This window comes from Pygoscelis adeliae, unplaced genomic scaffold (genome assembly GCF_000699105.1).
Source record: "Pygoscelis adeliae isolate BGI_AS28 unplaced genomic scaffold, ASM69910v1 Scaffold241, whole genome shotgun sequence".
In the NCBI taxonomy this organism is placed as follows: Eukaryota; Metazoa; Chordata; class Aves; order Sphenisciformes; family Spheniscidae; genus Pygoscelis; species Pygoscelis adeliae.
This window is the reverse complement of record NW_008824056.1, coordinates 2,636,073-2,650,431: the sequence shown is the minus strand read 5'-3', so window position 1 is coordinate 2,650,431 and position 14,359 is coordinate 2,636,073. Positions and strand designations below refer to the sequence as shown.

The following is a 14,359-nucleotide window of genomic DNA, read 5'->3' as shown; positions in this document are numbered from 1 at the left end:
TCCCTGGCCAGGGCTGCTCTTGAGGGCTCCTCTTCTCTGGGGTGGTCACACCCCCAGCTAGCTATGCGATGCGAAGCTCATCTTCCACGAACCGTGCTCTCGCAGGAAGCGGGTAGCAAGAGCTCACGAGAGCAGTTTCCGCAGGGGGCCGGGTCCCAGCAGCCATTAGAAATCTGCACGCGACTTATGTAAATTAAAGTTTGTCTGAGATAACGGTTTGGGGGTTCTTGTATCACTTTTGGGGATTGCCTGAGTTTGAAGGAGTTACCTTCCTGTTATACTTTGAAAAAATGAGTTAAATTAAATGCTTAATTTTAATACCACAGGGAAACAATTAAACTCTTGTAAAATCTGTGCTGGCTTGAAAGTGCGAGATCAAGGCTCCTGGTTGAGGCTTGTCCTAAGTTGTTAGTGTGGGTGAAAGCTCAGGGCTGAGGGCTCGGGCAGAGGGGCTGCTGCTGCAGACCGGGCTCTGCCAGGTGCTTCTTGGTGCTCCAGAATATGACTGTTTTGTATGTTAATGTGTTTTATAAATTGTGTTAATGAAAATCCTGCGAGCGTGTGGGTGTGTGAAATGCTGAAAAATTCCCTGATTCTGCAGAAGTGGGCTGTTAGGAATGTGCAAACTTAGTTTAAAGCACTAGGTAGGTACACTGAGGAATAAGATATGTGGTGTCCTTAGCTGGTAATGCAAGCCTGATGGCAGGTCTCCTACCACAGCTCGTTATAGAACTCAGTTACTTTTTTTTTTTGACACAAAAACCCCCAACAGCAATGGAAGCTTTTTTCTTCCAGTGTTACCAAGTGGTAGAGCTGAAATGATGGATCAAGGCTGACCCTTGCCGCGGCAGTGCAGTCGGAGGTGGCGATATGGTTCAGGTGGCACTCTGGACCTTGGTTCCAGGTCTCGGGTCTGGAGAAATGCTGTGAAACAGCAGGCAAATGGCAGTCGGGAGATACACTATCTTAGATAGTGTAATTGCTTTATTTGTTTCATGAGTCGTAGAGAACAGTAGGAATCCTTCACATATGACATGGTTTTCAGGGTGACTCTTGTGGTTTAAATTAACTGAATACAGACTTCCCCCCTCCCCCTTTCTTTCTTGGCATACTTCAGTCCCACTCTGTTTTCTTAGTCCTGCTCTTGGGACACGAGGCTGGTGCCGCTGCTCTGCCCCAACACCTGGAGCCTTGGAGAGCTGTCAAACCAGCTTTGACAGAAGTTCTCAGAAATAGCAAGTTCTCCAGATTTTTGTGAAAATAGACCAGGAGAAGACAAGGAACTCTAGTTACACCCCTACTGAGGGGAAAAAGAACTTTTATTAGAAACTGGAGAATCCCCACTAGGAAGAGGTGCTGGGTCCATAAACCCTGTCCCTGCATGAGCTGGGCTGCCTGGTATCCTCTTCATCTTTTTCCTGGCATGCGTATGGTATACAAACACATGAGCTAAACTGCCATGTTGGCTGCATGTTAACAGCATCTGTTCTTTTTTTTAATTTTATTAAATGATGTTTCCCTTATTACATTTGGATTCAAAATCTCTAGCCTTGGAACTGTGCCTTTAAATAAATAAATAAATAATATCACCTAAACCATAAATCTGAACCAAAAGGGGGGGGAGGGAGGGAATAAATCACTAAACTAGTTGAAGTACATGCTCTTGATCACGTCCTTTGAAAAAATAAAAAGACAACCTCCTTTGGCATATCCATAGACAACATTGCTAAACTGAACTGATTTCCAGCTTACACATTGCAAAGCCAAGCGTATCTCAAATAAAAGATGTCTGGTTTTGAGCCATTAAAACACACTGATTGGAAAGAAAGCAATCCAGGATATACTGACTGAATAACTTCATGTGAAACGCAGTTTCTGTAGCACTCCAGCATGTGCCCCCTCGCACAGATAAACAGCACTGATGGGACCATGGGAAACTGGTACCAGAAGTCCCCAAGGAGATGCTGTGGGTTCCTCCCAAGTCTGCGACAGTTTTATGTCGGTGCTGGTCTCCCAGGTACGCAGACTATTAATCAATCGCTCTCCTCCCTCCTGTGCTTCCATTGTCAAGGCAAGTGTTTCCACTTCCAAATGCATTTCTAGGCTGTGCAGAAAGGAACTTTTGCCTTAAATGTGAAGCCACTACAGTGTCTGCACTGATAACTCATGAGGTTTCATCACAAGCCTGATGATAGGGAACATTTGATTGCCAAGAGTGGGGCTTTGTGAGAAGGTTGACTCCAATTAAAAAAACACAACCTCACACAGTAGAAAACATAACCTCCTCATGATAAAGAGGAAGAGGTAAAAGGTACAACCCAGAGCATTAAACTCTGGAAGGCACATACAGAAGGTAGGTATTAACCATACAATGTTTTGGTTGTTTGGATTTTTTTTTAGTAATTTCTTTAAATCTTGTGGTTGGGGGTACTCTAGTTGTTTTCAAGGTCTTGAAGGCGGGTTTTGTTTTTTGAGTTTTTTTTATTGTTTGGGATCAGCCTTTCTGAAATACCTGTCTATGTAAAGACACATCTTGGTGGTCTCCACTGGACCCATTCTCCATCTAGAAAAACAATTGAGGAATGAACAGAGCTAAGCAGGAGGACAGGGTTCAACCTGATGGATTCAGACTTTGGTTCAGGTGCCCTTTGCCTCCCATACCAGAGGTGGTTATGAAGTGCAGCATGTCATTTTTTGATGCTGTAGCACCTGAGGGGTGACAAGGCAGCGTGCAAAAATTTCCCATTCAGATCTTAGCCACAGCATGGCTATGACAAGACTATCAGTCACACAGTTAAGCACACGTATAAATCTGGACTGCTCTTTGTGCCTTGCACTCTGCCAGCCTCCAGGCACATGGATATTGCCGCTCTATGTAAACCCCAACAACTTTTCACAACTGCTCTTTACTTTGACTAGGAGGGCCTCCTTAACAAGGCACCTGCAACAGGAGTTTTGCCTAATAACGGTATTGCCACATTAGGAAATAGCATTTAATGACCTCTCCAAAACAAAACATGTTCCAATGAAATCTGAGGTGATATCTTTTGATATCACCTAAACTATAAATCTGAACCAAAAGGGGGGGGAGGGAGGGAATAAATCACTAGACTAGTTGAAGTACATGCTCTTGATCACGTCCTTTGAAAAAATAAAAAGACAACCTCCTTTGGCATATCCATAGACAACATTGCTAAACTGAACTGATTTCCAGCTTACACATTGCAAAGCCAAGCGTATCTCAAATAAAAGATGTCTGGTTTTGAGCCATTAAAACACACTGATTGGAAAGAAAGCAATCCAGGATATACTGACTGAATAACTTCATGTGAAACGCAGTTTCTGTAGCACTCCAGCATGTGCCCCCTCGCACAGCTAAACAGCACTGATGGGACCATGGGAAACTGGTACCAGAAGTCCCCAAGGAGATGCTGTGGGTTCCTCCCAAGTCTGCGACAGTTTTATGTCGGTGCTGGTCTCCCAGGTACGCAGACTAAGGCTGTCCTGGGAAGTGGTTGAGTCACCATCCCTGGAAGTATTTAAAAGACGTGTAGATGAGGTGCTTAGAGACATGGTTTAGTGGGCATGGTGGTGTTGGGTTGACGGTTGGACTCGATGATCTTGGAGGTCTCTTCCAACCTTAATGATTCTATGTTCCAATGAAATCTTTTGATATTTAGTAAGTGGATATTAAGATCCTGTACTGACTTACCACCTTTCTCCTTCTTCTTTTTCTGTGTGATTTATGGTAATGTTTCTATTGGGCTCTCTTCAGAGCTGAACCTCCTTACATTGTACTTCACTCTTGAGCTAGAGTAGAAAAACCCCACTGACGCAGTGTGGTGATAGTCGCCTGTGTTAACTCCTGGGATGGGGCTTGCTTGGATGTATGCTGGGGATGTGCTGCAAGGATGCCTACAGGAGAAAAGGACAGTGGGCAGTGCCCTGTGTAGTACTCGGAGAAAATTATTTCAGCCTGTAGTTTACTCTAAGCCCACATCTAAGGGAGCAGCAAGTTATTAGGCCACCAATTGAGTATTTTTTTTCTGGTGAGGTGCATGTTGCCTTGCTCATCTTACATGTTCCCCGTAGGGAGATCTGTGTTGCTCAATGGATGCAGTGCTTTTACTGGATTTTAGCTGAAATGCCTTTAGCATCATCTGAGGAAAGACCTTCTGAGCTATGATTAGATGCTGGCTTTTGAGATTTTTGGAAGGGTGTTAATGGGCTCCCAGTGAAACTTGGGCAATGAGCTATTACTTGAAGCCTTAACAGTCGTCTTCCAGGGCCACATAAATGATTGAGAATTAATTCTAATGTTGATGCAGTTATCTCTGAAAGTGTTCCTCTGATCATTGTGCAAAATGATGCTATACTTGGCAAGAGTGAAGAAGCAGGGGTGGCTCAGTGAAGGGGTTTACCAGCTCGGGAGCCGAGTGCTCACATCTGGGTGACTGCAGTGCAGAGACTTGTCCTGTTCATCCTTGTGACAAAGGGGTATGTGTTACTGTCCTGCTTTTGCTGAGGAGAACTAAGGAAGGTGCAGGTTCATTTGAGATACAGACCTACTTATGCTGCCTTATGCAACGTTTCTCAACCTGCTGCCAATGTAACTTTGAGCTCTTTTTGTTTTCACATGCATGTCTCCCCTTCAGCTGTTGCTTGGGCCCAGCTAACTACACCTGACTGCTCAAAGCATCTTGGTGCCTTCAGGGTAGGGCACTGGAAGCAAGATTTGTATACTAGCTGCAGATGTAAATGCTTGGCCATTGATCCAGCTGAGCTGATGCCAACAATAACTTGGTTTCAGTATTTTTTTTACTGTAAAATGTAAAAAGCTGCCTTCACAGAGTTGTATTACTTTCTTCTTACTCATTCTGCAGGTTGTTAGGGGTGGTCTGCAGGTTGGGAAATGCGAGGGTATGACGTGTGGGTAGCACTGCTGGCAGGTGGGACCCATCCGTGCAAGGGCTGGCTATATGCACCCTTGGCTTGCCCGGAGGTCTGGAGGGGACTGCTTACGTCCCACCCTGGTCTCTTGCAGGTGGAAATGGACAATCTCGGACACTAAGCCAAGAGGGCTGCAGAGCTCTGTCCCTTTGTGGTTCAAGCTACAGCACGTGCTCTGAAACAAAGACTTTTAATAAGAAATAGCACTGCAAGGAATAGTGTTTGCCACAAGATGGGATCAGGAAAGCATAAGGATATTGGTCTTTCTCACAAGAACTGCTACTTTAGAAGTTGCTGGGTGAAAATGCCCAGAATTACTCTAAAAGCGATTCCCTCCCTTCCACTAGAAGGGAAGACAGTTCTGGTGACCTCTCCCCATCTGACCAGGGGGTTTGAAGGGGTGTTTGCTGCTGAAGTCTGCTCTCTTCCAGCATGTGCCCTTTTTATTGTGTAACCCAAGACTAAAAAGTCATTACGAGCTCCTCATGAGGCACACTCAGCTACCAGCTGAAGGAAAGAAATTAAGTAACTGATTGTAACCTGGATTTAGGCTTTTGAGGGATTTAGCACTATTTTTTCTGCTTATGTCCTTTAATTTAGATAAAACCTTTTCCAGCTAGTGTAAACTTTGGAAGTTACCAGTGTGCTTGACTGGTAACTAACTTCCTTGACTAATTTGAAGACAATTATCTGAGGTGTCACTTGGTAGCTGAGGAAGAAAGCTCAAGTGCAGCCTTTGCTGTGTATTTGTTGGGGAGAATGTGTCCCAGCAGGATGATGCTCTCCTCCAGAATGACCTGTGGCTGATGAGGGGTGATTATCTGACCCACATGGAAATACCATGGCATGCTGCAGGCTGCCCCAGCTTCCTTCGGAGCCTAAGCAGCAGTTGGCGGGAGCCTCCTGTGAGCCCTGGATCGAAGGATGTGTTGCCTGGTACAAACGTGCAGAACAACTCCAGCATGCCTTAATTAAAACTTGAAATGGTCGTAAGCTTCAAGATGTGTTTTGAGGCAGTGTTTGCTGAAGTAAAACCCTTCCTGGTTTTTCCTTCACTAAACTACATTGGCAGTTTGGAAACATTCCAACTACATTGGAAACAGTGTAAGCTTTAAGTTAAGGGAAGAACACCCCCAAAGTAAGCAATTTCTTTAAGCAGCAGAATTTTTTGTGCATGAATTTCTTGGTGTCTTACAGTGTGGTTGTGTTCACATTCTTCTTTGAAGATCTTCCGATAAGGACACTTCCATGGAATAGCTGCCTCTTTTCACAATTTCTTTTAAAAAAAGAAGAAACTTGTCCTTGCATTTTCTAGCCCTCTTTCAGATTTAGCTGAAGTTGGCCAACCAGTTCAAATGTGATGGGGTCAAAGAGAACCATTGCTTTGTTCCAATGTGCAATCTGCTTGAATGCTGCATTCAAAAGTTGGGTTTTTTTGAAAAATCATTTAGCAGAGACATTTGTTCTCAATTTCTCCTTTTTATTATCTCCAGGAGGTAATGTCAAGTGAAAGTTCAGCGTACGAGGCAGTGTGATGGGGAAAAACATTTTTCTTCTGACTTTGCACTATCCTGTTTTGCTTGAGAAAAAGGCACATACTCTTAATTATCATAGGGTCTGCTGGGTTTTATATGGAACTGTAAAATGGAAAAAGCTGTCGTGGCTGTAGTGGTGAACAGGGCATATGACTTCTTATTTATGGAAAGCTCTGCCTTCATTAGCTTATTAGCGTTTTTCTTCCCTAATTTGTACCCTGTTTGTTTTGGGGGATGGGGATGTCATGTTTGTGTGGCTGCTTGGGAGGGATGTGCTGTGTTAATGTGTAGCCCCTTTATCTTGCCAATGCATCTACTCGCCCTTATAAAGTTGATGATTTTTTCATTTAGAAGTTTCTTGGCTAGTCTTTATCATTTTAATCATAAATTAACTTATAGGCAACCTTAGCAAGCTTTGCAGATGTTAGTTGTTTAAGAGATCTGGCTTGAAGTCTGCGGTCTGCAATGTGTCACCATAAAGTGCTGATGTGAGTGGTGTTCGCAGCCGGAGAACGCCGGAGGAGAGCTCAAGGATGGGCAGCACCACTACGAGGGAGCCGTTGTCATACTCGATGCCGGAGCACAGTATGGGAAAGTCATAGATCGTCGGGTGCGCGAGCTGTTTGTCCAGTCTGAGATCTTCCCTTTGGAAACGCCAGCCTTTGCAATCAGAGAACAAGGGTTTCGGTAGGTCGTTTCCTGCAATGCCTCTGCCTGTATGTTCTGCTTGTTCTCTCCTTTCAGTGTAATGGTATGGGTGGATGTTGGCAGTGGTGGTAATTGCCAGGGTTTTTATGTGCAATAACTTTCATTGTAATGATGTTAATGATTGCATCTTTAGCTTATCCACAGAAACACCTGAGTTTTGCTGGGGAAACTTGTGCAGTAATGTAAATTTTGTATATTTGCTTCTTAATGCCTTAATGGAATTTTAATCATTTCCATTTGTAAGTATAATTTACGAGGTTGCAATTTAAATATGTTTCTGCAAAAAGTTAGATGATCTTGCTGTTTTACCTGTTAAACTAGGGTAGCTATTAATCAAGAAAACAAGTTTCGTGAGTTTCTAAAAATTATTTTCTTAGTTTAATTTAAAAAAAAAAACCAACCCCAAAACCTAACTTGAATACTGTAGATATTGTGGTAAATCATGCCAAACTGTTTCTGGGAAGCCACTAAAAAAACTAACTGAAACTACCACTCATTGTTTGCAGCAAGAAAAAGTCTCACAATGACTTAGAACTTTGTACGTTTCTTTTTCTTGTTTTATTAGGCTTACCAGGGTATGCCTCTCTTGTGTGGGGAAAATAAATACCCTGAAGTCTACAAATCATCAAAGACCTTACTTGTCAGTTTGGTACAAATCCAGAAATACGGTGCATGTGTGCTTCTCAGTTGTGCCCGACAACAGATAAAGACAGTGCTTTGCTGCAGAATTGCATTTTTCTAATCAGTGATAATTAGTGAATCAGTAAACAGTATATTTTAGTAAGTCAAATAGGAGCTTATTGATCTCTTCTGAAAACACAGAGAACAGAAAACCCAGGAACTGCTGGATCTATCAGGTAGCTGTTGTGTGAAGAATTTCTTTCAGAAATGTTCTGAAAAATACCTTCTCATGTCAGATCTTGTTTATAATTCTCCAACAATCAAGTCTTTAAAAGACGGACATACCCAATTACTGGTTTAAAAAAGAAATCCTGTATCTCCTGTGTGTTGGACTTGAGGTGTGGGTCATAGTACTAATGATGTTTTGTCTTAGACCTGTGCTGTATTGATGCAGGTTTGTAGTGTACAGTTGAAGGTTCTTCAGAGTCTCGTGATTAGACCTGTTGGACTTGTCATTCCAAATAATGGCTCTTTAAAACATGGCAAAACCTCTTCATTCAAAAGGTCACTTCTCAAGGTTAAGATAGTGGTTTCAGGTTATTGGTTACCCAGACTGGTCAATAAGCTTTGTGTCCACAGTCTCAGTCAATCATTCACATCCAGGAAAGCTCAACAAATACTGATGCCAGCCATTGGGTGCCTTTATTCAATGACCACTGTAAAAATGAGTTCGTGGTTTTACTGCAAGATTTTGATATATATTCCACATGTCACGGGAATAGTTAGGTTTCCATGTTGCAGCTCATGCACTGAATGGGCCAAGGAGCTGCGCTTTGGTCTGTGCTAAGGTTTGAGACAGGCAGCAAGATGGAACATTTTGCTAAATTGTATTTACATGTTGTTGTGTTTTAAAAAGCCAGCTCCTCAATTTTCATGGTTTCAGAACAATCTCTAGTGACAAGTTTCATCTAAATGTGACATAAACGTTAGCAGTTTCCACAAGATCCTGATCCTGGGCCGAGGAGGTGCCGCAGCTGGGGGCTCCGCTTGAGTTAGTTTGGATTCTGGCACTGTCTGAGCTCTGGTGTGAGTCCTGAGGTTGGGGTATCAATGCATGCATTTTACTCTTGGTATTGTGACATGATTCCTGATGTGCCTTTAATCCATTGCAAATAGGCTTTCCAAAGCTAGGTCAGGTTGTTTTGGAAGTGGTTTAGGGTAAACCAGAAAAAGGTACATTCATACCAATGCAAGAAGGTATGTAAGAAATTACATGGTGTTGCAGTAAAACTTTAAAAGTCTGCATCCCATGCTAGTTTTAATTTCTCCTGGACAGTTGAGAAGATGCAGGTTCCTCTCTCACCCTCAGCTCATAGTTTTTTTCTTTAATACTTGGCCATGTTGGATAACCTTCCTGTATTCTGTGGGATTTTAACTGGTATGGAAAAAAGCAGATTTTTATGACTCTGCTCTTTGGCTAGGACAGTGTATAACTATTTTGACTTCTTGTAAGAATGTTCAATTTGTAGATGTGGCTATATTTTCCTTAATATTAAATAGTGTTCCCTGTGTATGGCACTTAAGCAAATGCTTCTGTACGTGGCATTATTAGAAGCAGTAATACCACCAGGTGTTAAGGGTTTTCAGTCTCTTTCTAGTGGTGTCTGAGTTTAGGAAATTCATCACGTCTCTGACTTGAACAGAAGTGCCTGTACATGTACAGCAGGTACTAGTTGTCAAGACTGTTCAGTGTAAAACTACACCTATGTCAGCTGTATGCTTATTCCAAAGCTCACTTGTAGATCCCAACACACAAAGAAATAAATGCTGCCTCTTCCAGTTTGCAAGCTGCTGTACTTTGGCTCTGAGGGGTGCCCCCATCCAGCCCTCCACCTCGTCCCCTGCATTGAAATGAGGAGCCCAGGCTGGGGGAGGTGGAGGTGGGCTGCTGGGGAGATCTAGCTGTGCGTTGATGGGAGCAGGTACCCTGCATGACTGCAGTTGAGAGGTGGCGTTTGGTATGTGGGCTTGTTACTACATGATTATTTCTGCCAGTGGTACAGATGTTGAAAGCGCACTGCCTGTTTCTGCTGCTTAAAAATAGAAAAATTCTGTTTTGTCAGTACTTGCATGACAAACGCTCTAAATAATGCTAGAAGAAAGCTTTATTAGATGCATTTAATCCCATGTATGCAACTTCTTTCTTGTCCCATTTTTCATTTCTCGCTCTGAATAATGGATTTGATGTTCTCTGCGAAATAAACAGTACACGAGTCCAAGGTCTGGTACACCCGTGTTCGATCCTGGGTTGAGGCCACAAAGCATTGCCCAACTGGCTGGTACTTCTGCAGTTCACGATCTTGCAAATCATCATGGTTTGCAAAGGCCTCTCTTCCCCTTTGAAAAGATTTAATTTGCTGTTATAGCGTGAAGTATTAACTTCAAACCATAAATGCTTGCATGTATTGGACTTCTAATTCACAACCTATTGCTAATGCCATCTCACTTTGTAATCAGGGTGAATTAAGGGACATTTTCTCAGCAGCTCTAGAAGTTTGGGAGTCTGTTTTTTGAATGCAACTCCCCTCCAGATGGCACAGGCATCATGAAGTATATATATCTTAATGCTAATACTCTGCATTTGATCCTAGCCATCTTGCTTTTCTCATAGTTGGTGCTTGGCTATGAGGAATTTAAAATACAGTCACTTTTTAAGATGGTTTGTGTTTGACTTTGTTTAAACTGACAAAATACTTCTCTGGTAAGCTGCTGGTTTTGACAGCTGTAGCATAGCAAAGTTAAGCTATATGTTAGGGTATCTGTGTTAAAATTTATATTAGAATATATAGAGTTCGAAGTGTTACGAGACAATGTCAATGTTTAAAGCAAATAAAGAGATTTTAAAGTCAACAATATATTTGAGTTAATGTTTTCTTTATCTTTTGTCTGCAGAGCTATCATTATATCTGGAGGACCAAACTCTGTGTATGCAGAAGATGCACCATGGTTCGACCCAGCAATATTTACAATAGGAAAACCGGTTCTTGGAATCTGCTATGGCATGCAGGTGCTGTTGAGAGATATGTTTGTCTACAGCCGTCTTCTAGGCCTCATTTCTGATACTAACTGAAGAGGAACTACTAAGCGACCTGCTTTTCAAATATAAGCAGTATGCCACAAGTGCAAAAGATACTTTTAAAGTGCTAATTGGTAAACTGAGCATACTGTGTATTTTTCTCTTGGCTCTGCCGTATCAATAGCATAAATGGTTTTTCTTTGCGTAAGTGCTGTGAATTGAGTTCCACACTGCCTTTTTTGTCACAATAAATATAACCTGGCAGTCATTAACTAATTCTGTCTAGTTGATATGGGAAAATATGCCCCTCGTGTAAACAAGTGAAATAGTTTTTCCCTTTGGTTTTCAAGCATGGAATGTTTCTAGTATAGTTCTTAAGAGTGCTTAAACCCTCCCTCTGCCAAAACACTTATTTACCTGAGGACTGACTGGTGGTCCTGCAGTGATCTAGTAGATCCAAGCTGAGTGAAGAAACAAACTTCCAAGGAGACAAGGGATGGATTAGATGCATGAGTTCTGCTTGTGCCTCTGGTTTTTTCCAGGGCTAGTGATTTACTAGGCCTTCAGAGGTGCTGAATAATGGCTGGAAAAACTCCTTTAGAAAGGCTGGTAATTACGGAAACAATGTTGGCACTCCCCATTCTAAAGGGAAACGTGTGTTATATTAAAACATGCCTTAAAATGCCAAGCAAATTGAAAACCACGTTAGCTAGCCTCAAGCAGGGGAGTTCCTTAAGGCTGACTTTACGGAAATGAATCAAGTGTGCATATTAACACACTGCTACTTCATTATAAAAGATTGAAATCAGTCAAGCGCAGTAAGTATAGTATCAAACTAGGTCTAAAATGAAGCCTTACATCTCTGAAAATTAAAGTAGTTGGAAGGTGAAACTCTAAAGATATTTTTAAAGTTGCCAGTTATATTTGCACAGAAAAAAAATCTTTATTTTGAGACTTCTGAAATCTAAAATACAGATATCCAAATGACAAGGTGAGGTTTTAGAAAGAAAAAACCTGCTTGAGAATTGTACTACTCTGATATAGCAAGGATTATTAAGAGTCACAAAAATAACACTAAGGGAATAGACTCAAGTTTTTGACTGGTTCTCCAGAGCTGAGGAGCCAGATTTTGAGAAGTTTAAGCCTATCTGGGGGCCCTTAACTAAAGGATAGATAAATCAGATTTTTGTTCAGCAGCTTAACTGTTTTTGTGATAACTGACCTCAGATACTCAGCTGATTTGCAGAGCAGCCATTTGTAAGTGCAAGCAGATGTACACTATTGAATATGCATTATTTTGCAAATCTCTAGCTATAGTCTACCGTTGTGGATTTCTGCTGCTTCTTGTTTGTGGCAGTGGTCCCCAGTGATGCTGACAGGCCAGCAGAAGCGAACGAGCCCAATACAGAATGATGATGTGACTCTCATGATTGGAGTGCTGCAATGGATGGCTATAGACTCTTCAGAAGGGACAGGCGAGGAAGGAGAGGCAGCGGGGTGGCTCTGTATGTTAGGGAGTGTTTCAATTGTATAGAGCTCAAGAATTGTGATGATGATACGGTTGAGTGTTTATGGGTAAGGATGAGGGGGAAGGCCAATGAGGCAGATACCCTGCTGGGAGTCTGTTATAGACCACCCAACCAGGATGAAGAGGCAGATGAAGCGTTCTACAAGCAGCTGGCAGAGGTCTCTCGATCGCTGGCCCTTGTTCTCGTGGGGGACTTCAACTTCCCGGACGTCTGCTGGAAATACAACACAGCAGAGAGGAAGCAGTCTAGGAGGTTCCTGGAGTGTGTGGAAGACAACTTCCTGACACAGCTGGTAAATGAGCCTACCAGGGGAGGTGCCTCGCTCGACCTCCTGTTTACAAACAGAGAAGGACTGGTGGGAGATGTGGTGGTCGGAGGCCGTCTTGGGCTTAGCGACCATGAAATGGTAGAATTCTCAATTCTCGGTGAAGTAAGGAGGGGGGGCAGCAAAACTGCAACCATGGACTTCCGGAGGGCGGACTTTGGCCTGTTCAGGACGCTGGTTGAGAGAGTCCCTTGGGAGACCATCCTGAAGGGCAAAGGGGTCCAGGAAGGCTGGACGATCTTCAAGAAGGAAGTCTTAAAGGCGCAGGAGCAGGCTGTCCCTGTACGCCGCAAGAAGAACGGGCGGAGAAGACGACCGGCCTGACTGAACGGGGAGCTTTTGCTGGGACTCAGGAAAAAAAGGAGAGTTTATCACTTGTGGAAGAAGGGGCAGGCGACTCAAGAAGAGTACAGGGATCTCGTTAGGTCGTGCAGAGAGGAAATGAGAAAGGCAAAAGCCCAGCTAGAACGCAACCTGGCCGCTGTCGTTAAAGACAACAAAAAAAGTTTTTACAAATATATTAATGACAAGAAGAGAGCCAGGGAGAATCTCCATCCTTTATTGGATGCGGGGGGGAACATTGTCACCGAGGATGAGGAAAAGGCTGAGGTACTTAATGCCTTCTTTGCCTCAGTCTTTAGCAATCAGACTAGTTACCCTCAGGGTACTCGGCGCCCTGAGCTGGAAAACAGGGATGGCGAGCAGGATGAACCCCCCATAATCCAAGAGGAAGCGGTCAACGACCTGCTACGTCATCTGGATACTCACAAGTCTATGGGGCCGGATGGGATCCACCCGAGAGTGCTGAGAGAGCTGGCGGAGGAGCTAGCCAAGCTGCTCTCCATCATCTATCAGCAGTCCTGGTTAACGGGGGAGGTCCCGGACGACTGGAGGCTGGCCAATGTGACGCCCATCTACAAGAAGGGCCGGAAGGAGGATCCGGGGAACTACAGGCCTGTTAGCCTGACCTCAGTGCCGGGGAAGATCATGGAGCGGATCATCTTGAGGGCGCTCACAAGGCAGGTGCGGGACAACCAGGGCATCAGGCCCAGCCAGCACGGGTTTATGGAAGGCAGGTCCTGCTTGACCAACCTGATCTCCTTCTATGACCAGGTGACCCGCCTAGTGGACAAGGGAAAGGCTGTGGATGTGGTCTACCTGGACTTCAGTAAGGCCTTTGACACCGTCTCCCACAGCATTCTCCTGGAGAAGCTGGCGGCTCACAGCTTAGACAGGTGGACTCTGCGCTGGGTCAAAAACTGGCTGGACGGCCGGGCCCAGAGAGTTGTGGTAAATGGAGTTCAATCCAGTTGGCGGCCGGTCACGAGCGGTGTTCCCCAGGGCTCAGTATTGGGGCCAGTTCTGTTTAATATCTTTATCAATGATCTGGATGAGGGGATCGAGTGCACCCTCAGTAAGTTTGCAGACGACACCAAGTTGGGCGGCAGTGTTGATCTGCTCGAGGGTAGGAAGGCTCTGCAGAGGGACCTGGACAGGCTGGATCGATGGGCCCAGGCCAACTGTATGAGATTCAACAAGGCCAAGTGCCGGGTCCTGCACTTTGGCCACAACAACCCCATGCAGCGCTACAGGCTTGGGGAAGAGTGGCTGGAAA

At 43.9% G+C, this 14,359-nt stretch overlaps 2 protein-coding genes across 2 annotated transcripts in view; one reads left to right on the top strand and one right to left on the bottom strand.

The window, feature by feature from the left end:
* SLC33A1 (solute carrier family 33 (acetyl-CoA transporter), member 1) overlaps positions 1–5,384 on the bottom strand; it is a 22,205-nt gene extending 16,821 nt beyond the window's left edge. Inside the window, exons 1-2 of the mRNA XM_009333999.1 lie at positions 5,295–5,384; positions 1,528–1,590 (exon numbers count right to left, since the gene is read on the bottom strand). Coding sequence (XP_009332274.1) covers positions 1,528–1,590; positions 5,295–5,384 — 153 coding nt within the window. The remainder of the gene's footprint in view (positions 1–1,527; positions 1,591–5,294) is intronic.
* Positions 5,385–5,933: 549 nt separating this feature from the next.
* The window catches only part of GMPS (guanine monphosphate synthase), a 33,828-nt gene continuing 25,402 nt past the window's right edge, over positions 5,934–14,359 (top strand). Inside the window, exons 1-3 of the mRNA XM_009333996.1 lie at positions 5,934–5,939; positions 6,991–7,172; positions 10,767–10,881. Of these exons, the coding sequence (XP_009332271.1) occupies positions 5,934–5,939; positions 6,991–7,172; positions 10,767–10,881 (303 nt within the window). The remainder of the gene's footprint in view (positions 5,940–6,990; positions 7,173–10,766; positions 10,882–14,359) is intronic.